The sequence below is a fragment of the Talpa occidentalis genome, unplaced genomic scaffold (genome assembly GCF_014898055.3).
Source record: "Talpa occidentalis isolate TD23 unplaced genomic scaffold, MPIMG_talOcc4v2.1 talOcc4.14, whole genome shotgun sequence".
Taxonomy (NCBI): Eukaryota; Metazoa; Chordata; class Mammalia; order Eulipotyphla; family Talpidae; genus Talpa; species Talpa occidentalis.
The window spans coordinates 77,652,712-77,678,116 of record NW_023601433.1 but is presented as its reverse complement, the minus strand read 5'-3'; the positions used below and the strand labels follow the sequence as shown (position 1 = coordinate 77,678,116).

General features: G+C 45.3%; 1 protein-coding gene across 1 annotated transcript in view; it reads right to left on the bottom strand.

The window, feature by feature from the left end:
• Window positions 1-432: 432 nt before the first annotated feature.
• Window positions 433-25,405, bottom strand: part of SVOP (SV2 related protein) — a 51,681-nt gene continuing 26,708 nt past the window's right edge. The window contains exons 7-16 of the mRNA XM_037509860.1: window positions 19,698-19,761; window positions 17,839-17,964; window positions 15,675-15,803; window positions 13,534-13,607; window positions 11,679-11,755; window positions 7,909-8,016; window positions 7,160-7,271; window positions 6,192-6,273; window positions 1,687-1,776; window positions 433-639 (exon numbers count right to left, since the gene is read on the bottom strand). Of these exons, the coding sequence (XP_037365757.1) occupies window positions 433-639; window positions 1,687-1,776; window positions 6,192-6,273; window positions 7,160-7,271; window positions 7,909-8,016; window positions 11,679-11,755; window positions 13,534-13,607; window positions 15,675-15,803; window positions 17,839-17,964; window positions 19,698-19,761 (1,069 nt within the window). The remainder of the gene's footprint in view (window positions 640-1,686; window positions 1,777-6,191; window positions 6,274-7,159; window positions 7,272-7,908; window positions 8,017-11,678; window positions 11,756-13,533; window positions 13,608-15,674; window positions 15,804-17,838; window positions 17,965-19,697; window positions 19,762-25,405) is intronic.

The window sequence follows — 25,405 nt, the reverse complement described above, 5'->3', positions numbered from 1 at the left end:
CCATGGGAGGCACCTTCTGAAGAGGTCCGGAGCTGGGGGTCAGGCGCCCACTTGCAGGGGTCTGGGTCTGGACAGTATCTACACAGATCTTTTGGTGGTCATTCATGGAGGGTGTGGCCGCTATCTCTGGGTGGCATCCGGTTGGCGACCGGTCACCAGACACTCCTAATGTGGCAGTTTTCCCATGCAGAACCCCAGGTTATGAACAAACCTCCCCCCACATAGAAAGAACCCCCCGGAGCAAACACCTCCCCCTCTCCGGGTGGATCTCGATGAATATGAGCAAACAGAGTCACGACACAAAACCCTGTTGATCCAGTTGCACCCTTGGGTGAGTTCTGGGTGTCGGCAGTGACGTCGGTGCCCCGGCTGGGCTTCCACCAGCTCCCCGCGCTCTACAGCCTCAAAGACCAGTTCTGCCCTCACTGGTCACTACTCTTGAGAGCCCGAGTTCGACCTGGTGACGCCGGCGCCGTGCGTGCCTCGGCCGACCATCTCCTGGCCCCACTCCCGGTGGCTGGACTCCTGCAGGCCGCGGCCTTTGGTCTCTATGGGCAAAAAGCAGGAGGCCACAGCCGCCAGGAGGCAGCAGCCACTGTAAACTGCCAGCGACAGGTACACAGAGGATTCCAGCATCACCTGGGGAGGGAGACACATGCAGGTGAGAGCCGCCCTTCTGGAGCACAGGTACCCCCACCAGCTGGGTAATGCCAAGAACGTGAGCCCCTTTTGTTTGCAACGTGAGATGCTTAGTCCTCTTGACAGCTCTAGAAGCGAGATGCTTTGTCCCCATTTTACAGATGGAAAAATGGGGGCTTAAAGAGGATTAAGTAACATGCCCAAGTTCAGACAGATAAGGAATCAGGCTCAAGGGGCTGGATTTTCCTAGAGCAGTTTCTCTGCTGATTTCCTGGCTTTATTGCCTGGACAGATCAGACAGCAATGCTGAACCTCATTTCCTCCTCTGTGAATGGGCACAGGGCAGAGAGGATTTCTCAGGAATACTTGGCACCATGCAGGCACATGGTCAGCTCTCAACCAGTATTAGTAGCAATATACAACGGCCAAACAGGAACGCACAGGGCAGAAATACTTTGTTTAAACATGTGTTGGAATTCTTTTTATACAAACTACCAATAAGCAGTAAATGCACACAGACAGAATCCGGTTGAAGTTTTCTAGGGATGGGGGAGGGAGTAATGGAGGTGGAGTTCTTTTGGGGGAGATGAAAATGTTCTGGAACTGATACAGCAATACCTCTCCTGCCTCTAAAAATAGAAATGCTTCAAGACACACAAAGAATTGCAAAATTTTGCAACAACCCCTAATTATCCAATTCAGAAACCAGGGGCTAGGGCGTTTGCGTTCCACTAAATCATGTTGGCCTATCTGTTTCCATCCAAATCAGTTTTGGCCAAGTCATATGGTACCCCCGTGGCCTTCTACACAGGAAAGACTTGGGTTTGATTACCAGCTTCTCTGCTTCCAGATGTGTGACCTTGGGCAAGTCCCTTCACCCTTCTAAGCCTGCAAGTAATACTATTGCGTGTGAAGCTATTTCTTTCATAGGATGGGTCATCAGGCTCAAATAAGAGGACTTGGTGGAAGGCTCAGCAGAGAGTCACTGCTTACCATACACTGGCTTTTATCATGGTCACCCCCTCCATGTTTGGGGGTGGCACCTACCTGGGCAATGAACGGAGTGATGAGCGCACCTACTCTGGCCATGCCACTGCAGGTACCCAGGCCCAGTGCGCGCGTCGCCGTGGGGTAGACCTGAAACACAGCCACACACCTGCATGGGCTTGAGAAAACACAGGGCCCCCCACCCCTTCTCTCCAGCTCCAAGGTAACAGGCTAGGCCCCCATCAGTGGGCCTGAAGTTAGGGTGAGTTCCTCGAGTGTGAGTGAAATAACACGAAGGGGTTGGGAGACCAGGCTGGGTATGCTCACCCCAAAGGGGATAAGAAGTTCTACTGAGAAAGGGCAAGAGGACAGGTTCTGGGTGAGAACCCAAGAAGGGGTAGTCTCTAAGACCCTGCTTGCAACTGGTACACATTCGGGGTCCAGGCACCGTCCCACTGGCCGCCTCGAAGCACTGGCCATAGATTGTCAAGGAATTTCATAAAAAGAGATGAAAATGTTTACTTAGTTTCATGGTTTATACCCAGGAGGAGCCTGATGCCTACTTCTCCCCTGGGCAAAATGAGATGGGACTGGGCAAGGGACTTAGAAGTGGGCACATCTCTATCCCCTCACAGGCTGTAGCTGGGAGGAGGACTTGGAGGCCCTGTGCAGGGCTTCTCCATCCCAGACTATGGACATGTTGGGACGGGTCATTCTCCAGAGCAGGGGGCTGTCCTGGGCCCTGTAGGATGTTTAGCAGCACCTCGACCTCGAGATGCCGGTAGCATTTCTGTACCTCCCTCCACTTCTTTTTTTCCTTAAGATTTATTTATTTATGCATACAAGAACTGGGGAACAGGCCGGAGGCATGGGGGGGGGGTGAGAGGATTCACTAGAGACAGAGTGGGGAACAGAACAGGCAGACTGACTGAAATACACTGCTGAGGGGAGTAGCAGGCGAGTCAGGAGAGGTCTGCTGTGCCATGTGGGTTGCTCCCTGGCCAGGGATCGAACCCGTGCTGCAGTGGCTGTGGACAGCCTCATAGGTTGTGTCTTAACCCCTTGCACCACCAGGGAGGCTCACCTCCCACCACTTCTGTACCTCCCACCCAAGTTGTGACAATCCAAGCTATCTCCAGAGTTGCCAAATGTCCCTGGGGGACAAAATTACCCTTGTTTAATAATCAGCACTGGAGGAAGCCGCAGCGTCCCTAATCACTGTGGGGATGGAAGTTGTCTGCCAACCTGGAATACTTTATTGGGCTATTTCCTAAGAAAGGAGCTTCTGTGGTGTCATTGCATTCCATTTGGGGGTTATTTGTTATAGCAGCTGGCATATCTCTAACAAGGACACTGCTCAGAAAGCTTGGAAAGAATGAAAGGCTTAAATCGTGCTTGACCCCAACACTTAGCAAAAACCATCATCACACTTTCATGCATATTCTTCTAGGTTTTTCTATGATTGTATACACACGTGTGTATACACGTGTTCATTTATTGATCTGTTCATCTAATACCTTTTGAGTGTATATCATATATATTTGTATATGATATTTTAATTCACTCAATGGCACAGCAATAGAGACATGTATTTCCCCTGTAAAAAAATCAAAACATCTAAATTCCCTTTGATTTACTCCTTCTCCCACAGTCTCCTCATACAATCTGATTATTATGAAGTTTGAAATGTACCCCCCCACAGTAAATGGGTCCAAAATATGCACATGGAAAAGACAGAGCTTTAAAAATAAATACAAATGGGATCATACCATACATGATCAGCTGGTAACCAGCTTTTTCCATTCGGCAACATGTCTTACAGTCGTACCCACATCAGTATATAGACATCTACAGCTGCAGTATATTCCACAGTGGATATGCCACAGTTTATAATTCAATACAGACTATGGACATGATATATATGGATGTGTGTATTTTATATATGTTCTATTATGTAGTAATAGAATGTAAGTTTATATTCATATAGTTACACATGCTAGTACTTCAACTAATAATTAACACATTGATATCAATATATAATAACATATTACACATGTTATATATTGATATTATATTGATATATAACTATATATATCATATACAATAAATATAACTCAGCAATTATACATGTTGAGATTCATTGTTTTTCCCCTACTTTATCAAAATCTGTCTTTATTAAAGTGAACAAATCATTACCAGACTACCCCAAACTCAACAGTCAATGGCCATGCTGAGTTTGAGATTTATTCTAAAGGAAGCACATCCTCAATAATTTGTGAAAATAGTCATGTTAGCACTATACGTGATAGTTGAGAGTTGGAGAATAATTCAAATATCCCTTAGCAGGAGTTAAATTCAAATGCAATTATAAATAAATATAATATATACTATGTACTATATAGATAACACACAATACACAATATATATTATAGACACTATGTTATACATATACAAATATATGCATAATTTGGTTAAAAAGTTATGAGTTTGGCAATTCCATATATATATAAACAGTAATACATGCATCTATAGACATGTGTGTATATAAGAATGCATATAAATATATTTGCATGTACACTTATGATATGTAATATATGCACTTGCATGTATGCAATACATATGTATATATGTATAATTATATACTGTTATATACATGTAATTGTCCAACATATGGTTGACACTCCTCCTAAAGTAGAATAATGAATTAGATAGAATTCGATTTTTGTTCTTTCGCTGTGGAGAATTTTGAGCATGGACTGAGACGGTATGGCTGGTAGAATGAATTCTCTGCTACCCAGCTCAAAGCCTGTGTTTGTCTCAGTTCCTCCCTTATTTCCTTCCTGTTGTAGCCTCAGGCCACTATGAACCATGAGCCCATCCTTGCAGGCTGGGCAGCCTCCTAGTGTCTCCTGATGCCCTTCTGGAGGACTCCAACTATTAATCCACAAACCTTTGTGGAGGGGACACAAGGCCACGAGATGACTGAAGACCAGGAGGCCCAGGTCCTGCTCACATGGAGCCTTAGAGAAATCTCCTTTGGGGGAGAGGCTATCTGACATGACTGAAAATACCAAAATGGGGTGCAGACACGGAGGATGAAAAGAAGTCAAGAGGGGGAGATCTGGGAGGGCTTCCTGGAGGAGGCAGGATTGGAGCTGGACCTGGAAGGGAAAGTGGGGGGGATGGGGTTCCAGCCCATAACTCAGTGAGGGCTCTCGAGTGTCATGCAGACCCGAGGGCCTGAGGGACAGTGCAGACCTATTCCTTCCCTACACAGCGTCTGCTGCATGATATTTTCCTCCTTCTTTATGATATGTAACATCATAAGACAGAATAAAGGAAATAACACACAATCCCTGAATGTGGGAGAATGGAGGGCTCAGACTCTACTGTGTGCAGTATAAGTTGGCGCAACATTTTAGAGGATGATTTTTTCCATTTCTTTCACCCTTTGATAATGTTTACAGGCTTTAACTCAGCTATTCTGCATCTAAAGGAAGTACAAATTGCACAAGAACACAGAAAGCTGTTCACCTCGGCATTGCTTGTGCTAGTGAGAAGTTGGAAAGCAATCCAAATATCCATACATGGGAGAACTATGACAAAATTATGATTTGTCTGTACCACAGATATGTAGAATAGTGTATGATATCTAGAGTGCATATACTGTAACTCACACAATATACATTGCCCAGTATATGCATATCTAGTATTTATATTTACTACACAGCATAGTAAAGGATGGATATAACACATATACCACCTGTGACAGACTAATTAGAGTATAGTATAGCAGCTGTTTACAAAGTACAAAGCAGCTCCATCTGTCTGCTGCTCATTGTCCCTCATCTCTTCCTCCAGAACCACAAAGGGTTCCTCCTCCTCTGGCTTCCAGACCAGTCAATGGAAGCCCCCCAGGGAGATGGATGAGGTGGGAGAGGACAGGTATTTACCCTCCTACTCCTTCCCCTCCAGGTTGCCTCAGGCGACCTGTGCTGCTCAACTGAAGGTCAAGCTTCTCTCAAGGTGACCCTCTCCACACTCTTTTCTGCTAGGAACCTGCCCAGCACCCCTCCCTTATCCCACTGACCTTCCGTAGCAGCAGTGTTCCCAGGCATCTCCCCCGCACTCCATCCTAAGCTCTGGGGTGCTGTTTATCACTTATTAGTTTCCCTAAAGCCTGCCCCACACCATGTAATTCATCCCTTCATTAAACTCTTCCCAGTTACTCAGTTACTTGATTTGACTCATGCACTAACATGTATTGGTATATGCTTAGAGAAAACTCCAGAAGAAAATATACTAAATTAATTAAGAAGGTTGTCTCCAGGAAGAGGGAGTGGGGGGCTCTTTACTTTTTGGCTTTATACAGCTCTGTACATTTGGAACTTTTACAGTGAACATAAGCTCTTATAAGTGGGGTGGGGGGAAGGGGAATCATTGCAACATAGTCTGAAAGAATGAGAAGATTCCCAGTTGCACTCACACGTGGGGTCCAGCTGGGGAGTTTCTGCAGGCAGAGCACCACCCTCCTTGCCCCACCAGGTCCCAGATACCCCTCCTACCTCAGGTGTGTAAACATAAGCCGCCTGGAAGCCACCAGAAATAAAGGCTCTTGCAATGAAGAGTAACAGAGTAAGCATATTTCTAAGAAAGAGATAAAAAAGCAGATGAGTAGGTATTTTTTCTGCCAGCTTTTATCAGCAAAGTCCTAACTGCCCAGACAGAATTTACACCCTAGAAATTGCAAAGTCCACCCCACACAACGCACAGAGGCACACAGCCAGCATGTCCCAGGCCCACTATAAAGGCCTGCTTTACAAGCTCATCCCCAGGGCACGAGGCCAAGAGATGGGGACATCTGTGGTTCCCCCAAATGGTGACAAGTGATATAAATAAAACCAAGTTTAGGACCTTGTAGGGATAGAAATTGAGTCAGAAGCCAACTCAGCTAGGGAAAGGGAAGTTCTATTCTGTAGTATTTTGAGGGTCATCCTGGCCCCAAAACCTCAGTTCCATTGTTGCTGTCAGTGTCCCAGAATGCCAACATTTCAGGGTCTAAGCTACATCATGGACCTTCCACAGATTCTTCATCAGGTTTGGTCTGAGGCCTCTCAAAGGCCACTTCTGTATTTTGAGACCCTCGAGAGAGGGGAAAATGGAGAAATGCCAAAAGGGGTTCCAGAACACGGTCTGTTTGAAATATCTCATCGAACAAATGAACTCTTTTAATCCAGACACAAATTAAACAGTTACCTGCATGATATGGCTGGGTGAGGATGTCAAAAGGATTGTTAGAGCAAAACCTGAACCCAAGTGTCCCCCCGCCCCCCGCAACCCCACATCTCTGAGCCTCATCTTTTGGTTAGTTGCCAGGCAACCAGGAGCCTCCATCCTAGTGAGGGGCTGGGGTTGGGGAGGGTCCTTTAGATGATCCCAGGGGGTATAGTACACAGCCTGCAAGTCCAGAGAGCCACTGACTATGACCTGAGAAATGGGCCTGCGGGCCAGAGAGCGCTGGTGTCACACCCACCTTCCAACACAGATAAACAGCAGGAGGCTGCAGAGGGAGAAGACGATGAAGCAGAGTGCCATGGTCTTCTTGCGACCCAGGCGGTCAATGATCCACAGAGTCACAAGGACACCTGCAAGGGTTTGGGGACACTGTGATGGGCAGCTTCTCACATGACTCCCGGGGACCTCCCTACCTCCTGGCATTCACACTCTGTCTAGCCCTCTCCGCTTGAGATGGGCTGGCCGGGTAACTCGCTTCTAGAGACTAGAATACAGCAAAAGTGATGGGATAAGGTTACAAGGGACTGTGACTTCTGTCGTGCTAGCATTCTCTCTCCCCCGGCTCCTCTCCTGTTCTTGTCTTGATGGAGAAGGCCACCTGGCAAGGAACTGAAGGTGACTTCTGGCCAATAGCCGGTGAGAAATGGAGGCCCCTTGTTCCAAAGTTCCTCAAGGAATTGAATCCTGTCAACAACCACCTGAGTGAGTGTGGAGGCACTCACTGCACCGTGAATAATAGTCTTTCGTCTGTGACCCGGGGAATCTTGTATCTTCTGCCAGCAGGCATAAAACCAGGCAGCTTAATTTATCAGTTTTCTGGTAGAATAAAATCTCAGTCCCTTCACAAGTCTTGACAGTTATAGCTAAGGGCTGGGGAAACAACCTAGCAAATCCCTAGAAATGGGATTTGCTTCTAGGTGGTACCAGCTGAACAGCTGCCACATTCTCAGGCTCCCCAGCCCCAGCCCCGCTGTGCAGGGCCCTCACCTGGGAACTCAGATAGGGTCGTCCACAGCAGGTCCATGTAATCCTCCTCACTCAGGTACTCACAGGCTAGGCTGCATTTTGCCTCCACTGCCTTCTTCCGGCTGGAGACTGGGAAGTGGGAGACAGAGAGAAAGAGAGGAAGCACACAGAGCCTGATCACACCTGCCTGTGCCCCAAACCTCCTTCCCCGGGTATGATCCAGCTGGGGTGCCAAGAAATACTAGGGGAAGTACCAGGTTCCCTGCCCCCACTTTCAAGCAGTTGCCTTGGACTAGCTACTGGGAACAAGGGCAGAGCTAAGCAGCCAGGTGAAGTTACATAACACAGGAGGCAGGTTGGCTCTGTGTGTTCTTGCTTTTGCAGTCCCAACTTCCATCCTGGTGCTGTTGCAAGGGGACTTGAAAGAGCTGTGTGGGTGAGGGACACATGGGGAGGCTGACAATGGCAGCCATTACATTGATTTGTAGTTTTGCATCTCTCCCTTTGTCCCAGACTTGCCTGGCCTCTTTGGCCCCATCTTGCGTTCCCTGCCAGAAGGTACCTGAGATTTATGGCAATCTTGTGAGCCTCAAGAGCAGGCCCCTTGGGGTGACCCTGTTTGGCTGGGTATTTGACCATGAGGGGATGGGTAATTTGGGGTGATTTATTGAGAAAAATATCCTGCCTTCTCTTCTCACTCTATGCCTATTGGTTCTATTAAAGATCTACTACACTAAGAGTGCGCATCCCTTGTCTTTGTGTAGCAGGTGGCTAGACTGTTTTAGAGTGTGCACCCTGTTTTGGAGGGGTCCTGGGTAGCCCTTGGTCACATACTAACAGAGTACGTCTGCTCAGGAGTCAGAAAAGTTCAGGTTAGAACACCAAAAAGCAGTGCTATAGATTCATCCCCTGAGGCTCAGTTTCCCCATAAAACTGGGCCAATAAAACCACTGGGCAATGTAGTGGGAAGAAGGGAAGCAGCTATGTATCTGAATATGCTGGGCCAGGAATTGGCACATACCAGGTGCTCTGTGGCAGACAGAATTTAGGGTGGTCCCAAGAATCTCCACCTTTGTTATCTGGCCCTCAATGCTTCCTTGATCTGCCTTCTGCTTCTCTGTCCTTTGCTCTGCTCACTCAACTCTAGTCACAGTGGCCTTCAACAAGGCATGCTTCTACCCCAGGACCTTTGCACTGGCTGCTCCCTCTTCCTAGATTGCACTTTATATACCTCCATGATGAATTTTTTACCTTCTTGTCTTTTTTTATATCTCATCTTCTCATTGAAGCCACTCTGACCACCCTATTTTAAACTTCAGCCTTCCCACAGCCTCTTGCTCTATCCCACATACCTTATCCTGCTTTGCTGTCTTAGATACACACCCTACCCCCTGTTCCATCTTATTTGTTAGGAAATAGCATGAGAGCCTTTGAAATGGGAAAAATGTCCTATCTATTACACCCTCATAGATTTTCATACCTTTTGTTGTCTTTGAGCTATTTTATAACTCTGCACATTATAGAATACTGATGTTAATGCAAATGAGTCTTGTCCATCAAAATGCAAATTGTGTCTGGTGGTGATGCAATTATTGCCTTATGCATACTAACAAGTTTACCTCTAATTGTAAATCCATCTCAGCATTTCTGATTGTCCATATACATGTGTGTTTGGAATTCTCCTTTGAAATCAGATGGAACCTCTTACTGGTATTAGTAACCTCTCCATGGGTCTCTCAGGTTTCCCACATCTTAAGAGCAGCGGCATGGCAGGGGCTGTCCTTGTTTGAGACTATCTCCTCAAGGACTTTTATTTATTAAACAGACTTGAAAGATGCAGAGTTTCTCTTTTTGGAGCAAAGGGCTGGTTTGCTTATGGCCTTTGAAGATATAGTGCCTCCCACGATGGCAAAGCATGGACAATCCAGTATAAAAGATCTGGGGACTCTAAGTTTGGGGTTCTGCCTTTGTAACATAACCCACTACTTTTGCCCTCTTCATATCACCCTGTCGGAATTGGGGCTCAAGAAACTTGTGTAAGAAAATGCTGATATTATAGCTATTAGTATTATTGTGAGTGATCAAGTCCTTTGTCTCTGACCCAAGAGTGTCGTGACTTTTGCCAACATCTGTGGAAACTGTGAAAGGATAACTTGTTAGCTTGAAAATAAATAAAATGTCATACTTTTCACAGTTCTTAACAATGCTTTCATTCATTCATTAATGAGTTCAACAGAATAAAATCTTTCACATGTGTTCATTTTATCTTTGTATGAGAGATATTTTACTTTTTCTTAATTTTTTAAATACATCGATCACCTTTTATCATACTATATAATTTCCTTACTTAGTGTCCTATTCTCTCGCTCTCTTTCTCCCCCACCCCCAGGCCCCATGAAAAAATAAGGTTATAGGGCAGACATTTGTGGATTTTTTTTGTTTTTCACTGATGTAGCCTAACACTTCAACAAGTGCCTGGCACATAGAAAATAATTATTGCATGAATGATCTGCCCAAGGTCACTCAGCTGCTTGGTGTAAAGCCCAGGTTCCTTGACTTCCAGCTGTGGGCTTGTTGAATGGTATCACTTTCCCACCCAGGAGTGAGAGAGCTTTCAATGGGAGTTGGCAAACAATTGCCTATGGGTCAAAACTGGTCTCCTCCCTGCTTCTTCTTGGCTCAAATGGTAAGAATGAGTTTCATATTTTCAGTGATTTTTAAAATAAAAAGAATCATATTTCATGGTAAAAATTATATGAAATTGAAATTGGCATTGATAAATAATGTTTTATTGGAACACAAGCAACACTTGATTGTTTACTTATTCTCCAAAACTGCTTTTCTGCTACAAAACCTAAAATATTTACTATCTGGCCCTTGATAGAAAAATCTGGTGAGCCCCTGCTTCGTAACATTCCACTGGAGCCTCTGCTTTCCTTAAGCAGTTCCACTGTTAGGGGATGAGATTTATGCTCAATCAATACCAAACCCCAATCTATAATTAAGTTGCTTCCTCAAGCAGTTAATTTAGATGCTCTACCACCCTCCAGGGAGATGTGATTCCGCTAGCTCATGAAATCCTTATACCAATCACCAAAACTATTAACTAAGACTTTAGACACTTAATACAAAACAGATAATTGGGCCAGTTCTGCAAATAAGCAAGAACTTGATCCCTTCATCCCCCATCTTGGTTTACTATTAGGCACCTATTCTTGTCCTGCAAGGCCAGATCCCTGTCCATCAACCTCCCTTTTTATTCACTCCTTTTGTTCAGTGGGTCCCACCTCCAACTGCACAATAGAGTCACCTAGGGACTTTTCCAGATGCGTTAATGCCTGGACTCCACCCCCAGAGATGCTAATTAAACTGGTCTGGCATTGTTTAAATGGCGCTGGCATTGTTAAAAAGCTCCCCCAGGTGCTTCTGTGGTTGGCCAGGGTTCTTGGGTTCTCAAGGCAGGGTGCACTTAGAATAGCAGCCCAGGGCCATGGCCATAAACTCAGTGCTGTGCGGCTTGGAGCCTGTAGGGGACCTAAGATGTGACCGTGGAAGTGCCAACTCCATCATGATGGAGTTGTCCAGGTTTTTACAAGGCATCTTGGAAGTCACAGCTCAGATCTCCTATGTGCAGATTTTTCAGGACATACCTCTCTGGAGTTTTAGGGAGAAAATCACTGGAGTGTTTACCAGGCTAAGTCCTAGAAGGGCAGAACTGGGGTGGGAATGTGTGTAGGACGGTGTGTGTTGGGGTGAGGTAGTTAACTGAGAAAGAGTACTTGTATACTCACTGCTGCAGACGTCTCCTGCCTGAAAGAGCTCGGTGGTGAGCAGAACTAATCCATAGTAAGAAAATGCATTGGAAAACCTGCCAGGAAGCAAGCAAGAAATGAAAGGAGGAAATGAAAAGAGAAATGCCAGTCCCCTGACCCCATCTACTTGGGAAGGACTGGCATTTACAGCAGTGGAGACCAGTCTCTGGGCCTATGACTCACACTGGGACTTCAGGGACATTCCTAGGGCCCTTGACTCGGAAGATGCCAGGTGCAAAGCATAGCAATGAGATCAGGGAAGTGATCATCCATCATCTGGAAGACCAAAACCTGTACAATATCACAGACATGCCACCCCAGGGGTGTCTACTCAAGTGGCAACAGGGGGAAGAAAGTTGGGGAGACCAAAATTTGGAAGAAAACAGTCAGCGTTGACATCTGTTGGGGCTTTTAGATCTCACTGGTCAGTTTGGATAGGGAAAGAGGGAAAGCTTTGAGAGATACAGAACTGGGCTCCAGTTCTGCCCCATATTCTTGCCCCAACTCACCAAGCATGTATTAAACATGTGTTGTGTGCCTAGTGCTGGTGTGGAGCTGGCAGACTTCACTAGAATTTCTGATCTGAATGAGATAGTTAATGAATTCCTGGCTGTCCCAGGAACCAAAATACATAATTCTGTAGGACCAGAATGTTCTCCTCCTGTGGCACAGTTATGTGGGAGCTCAGTTATAATCAGATGATTTTCTTGGGTCACAATATGTGCTTTCAATAGTGAGCTAAAATTAGTTTCTAATTAATTGCTTTGTATTTGAGTAGGATCTGCCCAATTGAACCCCATGCACTCAAAGGTAAGTACTCTTGACAGCACCCCCACATTACCACACCCACTACTTCCTTTTAAAAAATCCTGCAGACTCCGCACTTGTACTGGGCACACAGCAGGTGTTTAATAGATGCTTGGTGAGTGGATTCAGCTCTCAGGGAGGCAGGAGCAGAGCCCGACCCCGGTTCTGTGTACTCTCAGAGCTTTCCCTCCTCTTCCCTGCAAGTCACCCTTTTCAGGCCTCTCCCCTAGTAGCACCTCTGCTCAAAGGTAAATATAAAAAAATGAGAACTGGCTAAAAAAGAACACAAATGCTTAGCCAGACTACTTTGTGTCTGGTTAATGCTATATGCATGATTTGGCAGAAAGAGTTGAAAGAAAAGCTGACAGTTGATGAGTTGTGGAATTTAAGGTAATTGCTCTCCGCAATGCCCCACTCCGGCCCTCTGTCAATGGCTGTTCATTAAGAAAAATTGAGCAGGATCAGAACTGAAAGTTCTAAGAATGGGCATGTTGACCAAACCAGTGGTCCCTAAAATCTGGGCCCTGTGCCAAGGTGATATGGGTGGGAAGAGAGACTGACATAGCAAAAGTATTAAATCTGTTATAAAAAAAATTCCCTTGTAAGTTTCCTTTCAATTCTTTCGGGAGGTCCAGCTCCCTTATGTGCCGAGTCCTTAAAAGCCCCCGACCCCCACTTTCTCTCTATGTCTTAAATACAATGGCTCAGTGTCTTAGCAAATCATCTAGCTACTTTTTAAGTATTTATCTTTAAAAGTTCCTTTTATCTATGGTCCACAATTAAGGCTGTTTTCCTCCTTAAAGCAGACATATAACGTTTCCTTTTAAAAAGGTATCTATCTGAATAAAAAGTGAGTTAAATTGTAGATGAGCCAGAGAATAACATTACAGTAGATGCCTGGACCCAGCATCAGGAAAGCAATGCCCAAGTTCTGCCCCAGATCAGAGGTTCTCATGTGTTACATTCAAACAAAATCCAAAGAAAATGAAGTAAAAGGGGGTCCGAGTGGTCCACAAACAGCTCTTACCATATAAACCACAGCAACAAGGTGGTCCATCTAAAATGGGGTGAGAAAAGGTCTCTCATTCGGCCTCGGTCTTCCTGTATCAAGACAAGTACAAGCTCTTTACTCTCCCCCTTCCAGATGTTTGGGCACCTGCTCTGGCCTGACGCTGGCAAGCGGGACATCAGGCTTGAGAACCCAGGACTCAAATCCACAGTACTCATCCCAGCCAGGTTCATTCAGGCCTCCCTGATCCCCCGCCCCCACCAAGACTAAGTACTGTGCAGAGGCTCAATTGTGGGGGACGGGGGTGGGGGTCATCCCACACCCCTCACCCCAACAGGGAATTCTGGATCTGATTACAGCAACCCCAGGCTTGCTCCCCTGAGGCATTTGGCCGATTCTTGGACAAAGAGAGCAGAAACCCAGTCTGAGGAGTATCCAAGCATTTCAACCTCACCCAAAACCAACTCCAGGTCAATGGTGATAAAAATGAGTATGCTGAAAATTAATTCACCAAAAGTCAATTTTCCAAAAGATTGATTAATGACCCATTGGCCAGTTTAGTATAATTTACTAATCTATCAAATCTTTGCTTTACAATGTTCTTTTCAATAGTATATCCTATGACTGATTATAGTCTTCTTAGATATGAGCGTATTTTTCATAGTAGCATTTAAGAAATGTTCACTTAAGCATGCAGAAGTGAAAAAAAAAAAAGATGACAGGCCGTAGGTGGTCTTGTCTATCTATGAGTATTGTCTTCATGAATAAAATGTTTTGCAATATATCCACAAATAAAAACATAGTGTTTATTAAATACGTTGATTGACTATATCTGAGAATGTTTATATTTGTTGACTATTTTGTTGACTAATTTGGAATGGTTATAAAATGGTTATAAACAACAAATGTGTATATTTGTTGACTAGTTTGGAATGGTTATAAAGAGAATATATTATGAATAGGTGCATGAATACATACATAACAACACATTCCTATTTACTAAATATATTAAAAAAGGATAATTCTTAAAAAACAGGATCTTCAGATGGTTCCCTGTCCTGCACCTGCCCTCTCCAAAGAAATTCAGGGTAAGTCTCACTTTTGGCGTGCTTGCTTCAGTTAGCACTTCTTAAGCCGCTATGGGGAAAAATATGTTCAGATCTAAGACTATAATCAGTCGGAAGATATACTTTTGAAAAGAACATGGTAAAAAAAGATTTGATCAGTTATGTTATCAGACTATGTTAAACACCTCCCTTCAATCTGGTGAAATGCCATTCAGTTCTTGCAGCGTATATAAAAATAATCAGAAATATCATTTTATTTTAAAAAAGGATTTCCTTATAGGGTCTGTTGTTTGCTTAAGGGTATTCATCATGTTCCTGCAAGGCCGTTGTATAATTCTTGAGGGCAGGGACCCAAGTCTATGTGTGCTGTGTGCCTATGCATACAGTAGGCGCTCATAAATGTTCAGGGTGGTGGGTTCCCAGGTGGTGTTACCACCAGGAGCAATGTGCCTTGGATCTAAACCCACGGCAGCAATTTCTAACTAGGTCTCACTGCCCAGCTTTTGCTGATCAATCCCCTTTGCTGATCAGAATACCGGGCTCTGAAGGGGAAACGAAGCAGGCACGGTTATGGGATCCATTAGTAAACATTCCATTTCTCTAATCACTAGCTGAATTCTCCAGGCGGGACTCTCAGGACTTGGTGTTGAAAAGATAGAGACAAGGGCCTCCCCTGTGGCGCAGCGGTTGAGCGCTGGGTTGCGAAGCTGCCCGCGGCCTCTGCAGCGCCGGTTCGATCCCCGGCTGCTCCCCGGCCACCGGAGGAGGGTCCCACATGGCGCGCAGACCTCTCCTGCCGCCCGCTGCTCCCCTCAGCAGTGTACTTCGGTCCTTCTGCCTGCTCTGCTCCCCGCTCTGGCTCTGGTGAATTCTCCCACCCTCCCGTGCTTCTGACTGTACCCAGTGCATGTATAAACAAAACAAACAAACAAATAAATAAATAAAAGCATGCCTCTATTAAAAAAAAAAATTTAAAAAAAAAAAAAGAAAGAAAAGATAGAGACAAGAGTCACCAATTCCCTTTGCCGGTTCTGCCCATGGGCCCCGCCCCCTCCGTGTGCACCCTGAACCCACAGGTGCCCATACACCAACCTGTCTGGAGATGATGAGCTTCCCCAGTGGCATGGGGGCTCCATTTTCTGTCGCTATCCTCTTTAAGGTGGCGATGGCCTTTTCCTGGTTCCCAGACAGCACGTCGTACCTGGCACTCTCCGGCAGCCACTGTGGGGACAGGAGAGCCAGGCATGGCCAGTGAGGGCAGAACAGAACACAGGATCCCAGCCACATGCACCAGAATGAGGCAGCAGCAAAGTTTACTAGGAAGGCATGGGCCAGGAGCAAGGAGCAGCCTCAGCAGAGCGAGGAGCAGCCCTGAGCTGTAGAGCAGCAAGCAGGGTTTTAAGGCTTTTTCCTTTCTGAGTAGGGGGAGGGCTCCCTCCTAGTTATGCCTACCTTGCTCCCATCACTGCCCCGATTCCGACATTGTAGCCACCCCTCCCTCCATTTAGAGTGTGTATCGGGTGGGATCTGTAATTAAAAGACTCTTCCCAGGCCTCCCAGACCTGCCAGACCTTATCTGGTGCTTGAAACCAAGCGATAGTCCCAGGCGGGTTGTGGGATGGCAGACAGGCAGCCGTGCTTTGGGGGGGAGGGGAGCATGTGCGAGATCACTTTCTATCCCTAACAGGGGCTCTGGAGCCACAGGCCTGGCTTCAAATCCTGTTTCTGCCACTGATTATATTGGTTGTGTGACCTTGAGCAATTACTTGACCTCTCTGTGCCTCCATTTCCTCATCTGTAAAATGGGGAGAGGACCTGTTAGGGTTGCTGAAAGTATTAGGTGGGATAACCCAAAGTGTTAGTGTGTGTTGGAATGGATCGTTGTAGTGTTGCTGTTACTGTTATTTGCTACTGTCACAGCTCCAGAAGAGGGTTGAATTAAATCAAGACTGCCGCTCTCATCCCACCATCGTCAGTAATCTCACCCCATCTCTCAAGAAATGATATCCTGCCTCTGATCAGCAGTAGCATCTTGCAAACACAGTCCAAGACACAGAAAGAAATCAGAAAGCCCTTTAAGCCTAATGGGGTCCCAACCCCGAGTGACTAGATAATAAATTGCTGTACAATGAATCAATGGTAATGAACAGCTGGTGTCAGAGAGAGCGCGTGAGGCTTGGACTCAGAACATCGGGTCAGGTCAGTTCTCTTGCTCCCATCACCCCCACCCTTGCTTGCTGTGTGGCCTTTGACAGCCAGTCACCCTCTCCAAATCTGTTTCCTAATTAGCGAAACAAGAATGTAGCAGATATTGCTATTGTCCACTGAAATTCATGCTTCCCTTCCCATGGTGCAGAGTTGTCCTTGGATAGGGCTCCCAGCCAGGAACTACATTTCCTAGCCCTTCTTGCATCTAGATGAGGCCACGTGACATGCTCTCACCAATGGCAAATGAGCAGAGCATCCTTGGCCAATGGACTTAAGAAGAGAGTGTGTATATCCACATCCTTCCCCAGTCTTCATACAGAAGGCCCCAAAACTCTTTAGGATGGCAGAGCTAGAAGCTGGAGGGAACCTGGGCCCTATAATCACACTTGCCAAATAGGAGTAGCCATTCTGGACTGTCAAGTGGCTGAGAAATAAACTCCTATTGTGTTGAGTTACTGAATGTGGGCACTTCAATATGTCGGCTTCAATATTACACAGACTCAGTAATTATTAATTCCTTCTATCACTGTCAGGAATTACATGAGACCTACCCACCTAAAGGCTTATTTTGGGGCCCACTAGCTGTGCTTGGGTTTACACACATGAAGTGATAAGACTGTGGTGTGATCTTGCTAGGGGATGCAGTTTATACAGAACTGGGGTAGAGACATCATTTGAGTCCCTGGACCCAGACAGACCTGAAGCTAGATATTTAATCCTCTTACTCAAGCCATTTGAATAGGGCTTCTGTCACTTGCAACCTAAGAGTCCAAACTATTTTAATACAGTCACCTTTAGGGTAGGTCTTGTAGGAGTGGGCTCAAGGCATCCCCCTCATGCCCTGCTATTTCCCTAAAGAACATCCCAATAATATTTGTCTGGAGGAAACACAGTGGCCCATACTGAGCCCTCCCCAACTCCTGTTCCTTTGTTTTATTTCCTGATGTTAAAAAATAATCTTAAAACGTGACTCTGAAGCCCCCCACCAAAATATAGTGAACAGTAGGAGACCAAGCAGTGAAGGTGAGCTCAAGGAAAGGATACCTACAAAACACAGGACTGCAAAGAGAAGCAGTGGGACAGCCGAGAGGAGCAGCAGCCAGCGCCAGCCCAGGCTGGGCATCACAAACACGGCCAGGATGACCTCGAACACCGTCCCGATGGCCCAGAACACCTGGCAGAAAAGAATGGGGGTCAGTGATGGGGGAATGTACTAGCCAACACAGTGAGTGATTTCTGGGTCCTTGTAGGCAAAGCTATCAATGTGGATAGGGGCCCTTGGGTTCAACAGAGTCAACAAGGCCATCACTTTCCCTGGGGTCCATACGGGGCCAGGGCCACCAAGCTGTTCAACCCCCAAGGATTCCATCCACACTGTGCGGTATTTGCAGGGTGCCTCCTGGAGTTGTGAGGCAGCTCCGGTTAAGGAGATCGATATGGTCCTTATTGTATGAGGTCAATATGGTAGACAACACATTGATTTTTTTGTCTACTGACATCCACCTCCCCGCCCAAAGATGCCTTAATATCTGAGCAGAATTGCCTCTTCTCTGCAAGCTGCATGTCTTCTGTTTGTCTCTTGGAGTCACTTTCTATCCCTCCCACCTTGTTCTTTGCAAGAATTACATCCAGACTATCCTCTGGCTTCCACGGGTGCGGTCAGTGGGAGCCCTCCAGGAGACAGGAGAAACTGTGGTGTTTATTCCCCTGGCTTCCTCACTTGGGGTGGTCATGGCTGGTTGCATCCCTGAGCTGGAGGTCACAACTCCTGTCCAACAACCACGCCCGACCCCTGGCCTGCTAATTACTCTCTCCCTTTGTCCCTTCAGGACTGGGACTTTATAAATAGTTCCTTTATTCAACCTACGTCACATTACCCTAGCGTGAGTATGCTGATTCCTACAGGTCCAAATTCTGTAACTACTGTCTATTCCATCTCCCCATCCATTCTGGAAGGCCCCGAGAGCCTTGCTAAAATCCCATTTTGTTTAAATTAACTATAGTATAATTCTGTTGCTGGCAAGCAGGATGACAGTCAGCATATGTAGCAACTGGTACAGTATGGGCCAACCAGAACGGACATGTCATTGACCCACTTGCCCCCCACAACTTTAAGAAAAGTTAATACTTTAGTTTCTGGATCATGGAGAGTTCTAGGGGTCCTAAGAGAGGACAGGGACCAGGGTCAGCTGGCACAGATGCATTTTGAAATTTAGACAATGGGTTCATCCAGACCTGTGTGGACCAGGTGACTACCAGAGTGATTGGTCAGGGATAGAAGCATCCAGGATGGTTAAGTTGGGTCATAGGATCAAAATGTCGATATTGACAATGTGGACATAGCAACGGGGGAGGTAAGAGTGGCATCGCAGTCATCACTGTGGACAGCGGTGTCCAGCAGGGCAAGTGAATTCTTTGGCCACAGAATAGAAGAGGGGCTGATAAGTGATGAGTATCTTCCAGGTTGTGGTTGAAAAATGGGTCACAAGACCCTGGCAGAAGAAGGGCTTGAGAGGGACTGGCTGTAGCAAGAGTTTTAAGACAGTCAAAGGCGGTAGAGGTGCCCATGAATGGAGATCTCGCAAAAGACACAAGTGAGTCCTGGTGCAAACAGGGATGAAGGGGGATGTAAGAATTTGGTCCCCTCAAGCCATACCATTCAGCATCAGCTAAGAGCCATTTCCAGTTCAAGCACAACCTGCCACCTGCCCGCCACCATTTTTTTAAAGGATGGTAGCTTGAATTTCGTGGCCGATTGAATTTATCCAGATTGCAAAGCAACTATGTTGAAATGGACAGAACCAATCCTTTGAGATCTTTGCATACTGAGTCTGCTTGTGGCTCAAGACACCTGAGAATCTTCTACCAGAGAGTGATCCGTCTCTAGAGCCCAGACCCCCTCCTTACCTCAATTAGCAAAATGCACTTGGCTCTGGCTTTCATGGGCAGGAACTCAGCATACAGTGTCACCCTGGGGAAGCCGAGAGACAGAAAGGAGGTTAAGGACAGGACTTGGTGGGAAGACCGCTGCAGTTTTCTGAATTTCGAGATCAACACTCCTCTGGGTGTGATCTGTGAACCACACTTGCTCTACCCTCTGTCCACTGTCTCCACCCTCCGACTCCTCCTCCCGTACTGGGGCAGCATGCTGGGAAGAGAAGTGGACTTGTTGTCCACTCCCATATGCTGACTTTCATTTTGCTGGGAAGAGGAGGTTTGCTTTCTCCACATCTACCACCTTCGCTGGGCATTTGAGCTCTTAGATGACTTCATGGTGCTCTCCAGGGTCCTCATAAGGAAGGTTGGGTGAGGGAGGCTGATTTCCATGAACTCTCTAGAGGAAGATGATGCTGGTTTCCCATCTAGATGTCCTGGGATCCCCTCACTAGATCAGGGTGCCCACCTCCTGGCTGCGGCTAATGGCTCATACCTGCAACCCTCTCTGAGCAATGGGGGGAAAGTCTTACCACACAGTGTAAATATTTTAGTATATTTCCTCTCTGTCCTGGTGTCTGTCTGTCTCTCTCCCTCCCCCCACCAACCTCCTCCCTCTCCCTCTTTATCTCTCTCTGTTTGAACACCTCGTGAGATCATATTTTAAGATTTTGACCACCATTTAAAAAATTCAATTTATAAATAAGTATTTCCATGCCATTTTCATTCTTTTACACATAAAATTCATCATATGCACAAACCATATTTTCCTTAATAATAGCTACCTTTTATTGAGAACCTACTGTGTGCCAAACATTGTTCTAGATGTGTTACTCGAACTTTCTACTAAATCAACATTGCAAGTCATCTACATTTATATCTATATGACAGATAACTTATTAGTTGGCCAGGATCACACAGCTAGTTAGTTAATGAGTAGAAGAGCCAACATTTTCACCCCAGTCTATCTACATTATACAGCCCATTAATCACTATCCTACTTGAAAGGCCTCACAATTATAAACAATAATTCAACAAAAATCTTTAAGCTGAAGTCTTTGTCTGTATAGGGTTTCCTAATGCTAGACTCCTTCAAGTAGAATTTGAGTCAAAAGGCATGTATATTTTGAAGGTTTTTGTAATATAACTGATGTAGTTCCCAAAAATGTAGTTCTAATTTACATTCCTATAAGCACCACCATCAACAAAAACCATTAATGATGTTATTGACTCAGCTCTGATAATGGGGACCTAGGTAATAGTGATTTCTTAAAATTGTATTATATCCTCCACATGTTGTGCTTATTATTATTTTAAAAAATCAGCAATGACAATAACATAATACAATACGAAGCATGTTAATCTTTCCTCCACCAAACTGAAGTCAAACTACTAATGACACAAAACTGTACAGTAGCACATTCTGAGTTGGCAAAGCTATTCCTATCCTTAGATGTCAAAGATTGGTTCTGTTTTATTTATTTATTTTTTTGTTCAGAAGTAGCACATAAATGCATTCACATTGTAAAACAACGCAACAATATGCAAACAGACAAGATACATGATTCTTTTTTCCATTCCCTACCCCCTGCTTTCATTCCCTGCCCCAGAAGTCATAACTACCAGCCATTTCCAACTTGCTCTTTATGTAAATAAATAACTGAATTTAAACATCTCTCTTTATCTTCCCTCCTCCTCCCTCCTTGCCTTATTCCTTCCTTTTCTTAATACATGAACATCCTATCAATGTTCCACCCACATAAACCCCCCAGACTTGTCCACTTCTCCACCTGCCCATCCAACTTCCCATGGCCAAAACTGCAACTCTTTCCCGAGTCTTCTCTGGTCACAAAACCTAGCTGACTGAGCCAGGCAACACCCAAAATGCCAAAGAATTTAAACTTCCCAGGGGTAACTCCCAACAAATGACAGTTCCCTCGTTCCTTAGTGGGATAATTCGGAGGTGTGAGCTGCAGTCTCCAGTAAAAACCACTTGCTCTTGAATCTCTGGGTCAGGATCTGCTTCCATTAAGACAGTTTGGAAATCTTCCCATGTTAATAAAAGTAGATCCACTGCATTATTTTTTTTAACAGCTGTAACCCTGTTGATGAATATTTAGATAATTTTTGATTCCTTGTTTTTGCATCCCAGGCCATGAGAAACCTCTTTCCTACAATTGCTGGTGCCCTACATTTGGCCAGTATGTATAGCAGTTCATTATGAAAATGAGCTGTTTGATCTTTACCCAGAGGATGGTGATTATTACAATCACATTGAAGAATAAAAGAACGAGCGATGAAATCAGCCAAGAAGCAGCTGATTCTGGCACAAACAAATTCTCCCTGCAAATAATTGCATTTATAGAACTTGGCAATTAGAGATTTGCCATTTGGATCATAGGCTTGCACAGAAATGACCTGTGATCTCAATTTGGGATTTCTGTTTGGCCCCTGGAGGAAAGGGTAGTGCCAACAACAGGCTTGTGAGCAATTTATTCTAGACACCAATCTAAAGAACCTTCTGAGTCAGGTTTCAGGGTAGAACAAGTGGGGAGCTACTTGGGACTTTAATCATTAAGAGAAGCTAAAACCCAACTAGGGTGCCAGACGATGCCACTTCCCTTGCAGCCTCTGGGTAAGGAGCTTTTCTGCTGAAGCACATAGCGCCCTCTACTGGAAATATCAAGAGTAAATCATCAGCCCTGGTGCGAACCTGCCTCTTACACATTTTTGCAAGGTGATAGTTGATTCTTGTATTAGAGGCAATCAACAATTTTTGGGTGTTTATTTGCATTTTCTAAATTAAAAAAAAATGTGTTGTTTTTCATGATAAAAACAGAGTTAGATTTAACTCCTTGGCTTGAAGGAAAGTCTCTTCTTGACTCTCCTCCATAGACAGAAATGTAGTTGATTATCTGGCATCCTATTTGTGATGCCTCTTTCCTACCTTAACTAAAGGGAATAGAGCCTGCTCAGAATGCCACTCCCCATTTCTAGAATCTTCTCCAAGTCAGTCCCAGTGGACGTTAATAATTTATTAGGACCTGGGCCTCCCTGGTGGCTCAAGGGGTTAAGATGCAACCTATGAAGCCGTCCACAGCCTCTGCAGCACGAGTTCGATCCCCTGGCTGGCCAGGGAGATACCCACATGGCGCAGCAGACCTCTCCTGGCTTGCCCGCTGCTCCCCTCAGCAGTGTGCTTCAGTCAATCTACCTGTTCTGTTCCCCACTTTGTCTCTGGTGAATCCTCTCACCCCCCACACCTCTGGCCTGTACCCCAGCTCTTGTATGCATAAATAAATAATTCTTTGAAAAATAATTTATCAGGACCTTCTGACTAAATATTCAGAACCCCTTTGCAATATTTGTTCAAGTGTAAGAACGTTTCGCGTTAGACAGACCTGGATTTAAACCCAATTTCTCCATGCAATAGATAAGTTGCCCCCTTGTTCCCCTCCCATGTCTATGGGCCCTTGCGATGCGATTTTGCAGCTCACTCCATCAAGAGTCTATTCCATGTCCCTTGATTCTGGGCTGGCCTGTGACTTGCTTTGAGCAATCAAATGTGATTTTGTGCCAGTTCCAAGCTTGGGCCTCAAGAGGCTTAGAGTTTCTGTGTGGTGTCTTGGACCCCTGCCCAGGGGTCTCATGTGCTCAGGCTAGGCTGCTGGATGACGAGAGGCTTATGGAGCAGAAGTGAGTCTGTGCTCATGCTAGACTAGCCAGCCCCCATCCAACTCACCTGTTGACAGAAGACATGTGAGCAAGCTCCCCAAACCAGAAAAAGAATCAAACCACCAAGTAGCAGCATCATGAGTTAAAGAAATCATTGTTGTTTTAAATGGCAGGTGTCAGGGTGGTTTGTTACAAAGCAAAAGGCAACCCCACATAGTACTTACTGACCCGTTTAGGACCTTGAGCTAGTAATTTATGATCAGGTTTTTTTCATATGTAAAAGGGGGACTGTCGGTAAAACAAGGTAGTGACTGGGCTCTCCTAAAGGAACAGAAACTCTTCATTGCCTTTAATTACATAAAAATATCTTCAACTCAGTGTTTCTGAACAATGCATTTAGGGGAGTCATTTTTATAACCAGATGATAAGCTGGCATGATGAAAATACGATTATCTTCATGTAACGGCTGGCTTGGGAGTGCTGGGAGCCAGTGGGTCTCTGGGATAGCTACATATTTCTGTGACGTTTGGGTTTTGCCTTACTCTCTTCATGGATTAAAGAACTATAGAATAGGTGAGAGACTAGGTTTGGAGGGTTAAGTGATGCTTTTTTTGATTTTTAAATTATTGGCAATTTAAAATTTTTTTAATTACTTGTAAGAATGACCCGTACCCAAAAGGCCAGAAAAAAGAAGTATTGGCAAGGGTTTGGAGAAAAAAGAGCCCTCATACATTGTTGGTCGGACTGGAGACTGGTCCAGACCCTATGGGAAACAATATAGAGTTTTCTTAAAATATTAAAAAATAGACGTACCACATGATCCAGCAATTCCACTCCTCGGTATCTACCCAAAGAATGCAAAAACACTAATTCGAAGAACTCCTCTGCACTCCTGTGTTCATTGCACTACAATTTGCAATACCCAGGCTATGGAAACAACACAAGTGCCCAACAAAAGATGACTGGATAAAGAAATGTTGTACAGATACACAAGGGAACACCATTTAGTTTCAAAAAAATCTTGCCATTCACAACAACATGGATGAAACAGGAAGGGATTATACTAAGTGAATTAAGTGATGTTTAAATCCCAGCTTTGCCAATAACTAGCTGTGGGACCTTGGGCAAGTTACTTAACTTCTTTAAAGTTCCAATTTTCTTATCTGTAAGATGGAGAGAATAGTGTCTATGTCTTAAGGTTTTGTGAGATTTTAAGTGATCCTGTGTATAAAGCACCTGGAGTAGAGCAGTAACTCAGTAAATAAACAGAAAGCTACAGTAAATGTTTGATAAAAAGACAGCTAAATGGACAGGTGTGACATGGGGGCCTGGAGAAGGGAGCAGGTAGACAAGCCAAGGACCCTCGTGTTGCTCCCAGTCACTCGTGTTTTATTCCTCTGCCCTCAGGGTCCTGTCCTCTCTCCCTGGAGACTTCTCCCTTTCGCTGTGTTAGGGGGTGGTTTTTTTCTCCTCTATTACCCCGCCATTGCAATCCCATCTGTTTATCATCTTGCAGAGGCCCCTCAACATTTTCTGGTCTGCTGATGGCACCCTCTTCTTGTTTTCCGGCACCATTGAAGATGTGTTCTATTTCTTCTACTTTTTACGTCATTTCCATAAAAAAAATTGGAGGAAAGAGTCATAGGAAATAACGCTTCTCATTCCACCATCTCCAAGAAGCATCACCATGGACATTCTCAACACTGTGCTGCTTTCCCTCCCTGCCTGGGGAAGACAGCCCAGGTGTCTGCTTGGAGGCTGGCTGTGCTGTCCTCTACCTGAGCAGCTCTGGGGAAGGAATTCAGATGCTCACTGAATTGCAGCCACCAGGGAAAGCTGCCCCCGGTCAATGAATGGCTCATGAATGGGGAAGTGGCTGTGTCTGCAGGAATTCCTGGGGCCGGGCCAGAAGGTAGTGCATTGGCCACAAGCCCCTGCCAGCCTGGATTTATGGGTTTGGCTTAATGGCCTCTGCTTCAAGCGCTAGTGGTTTTTCAGCTCATACC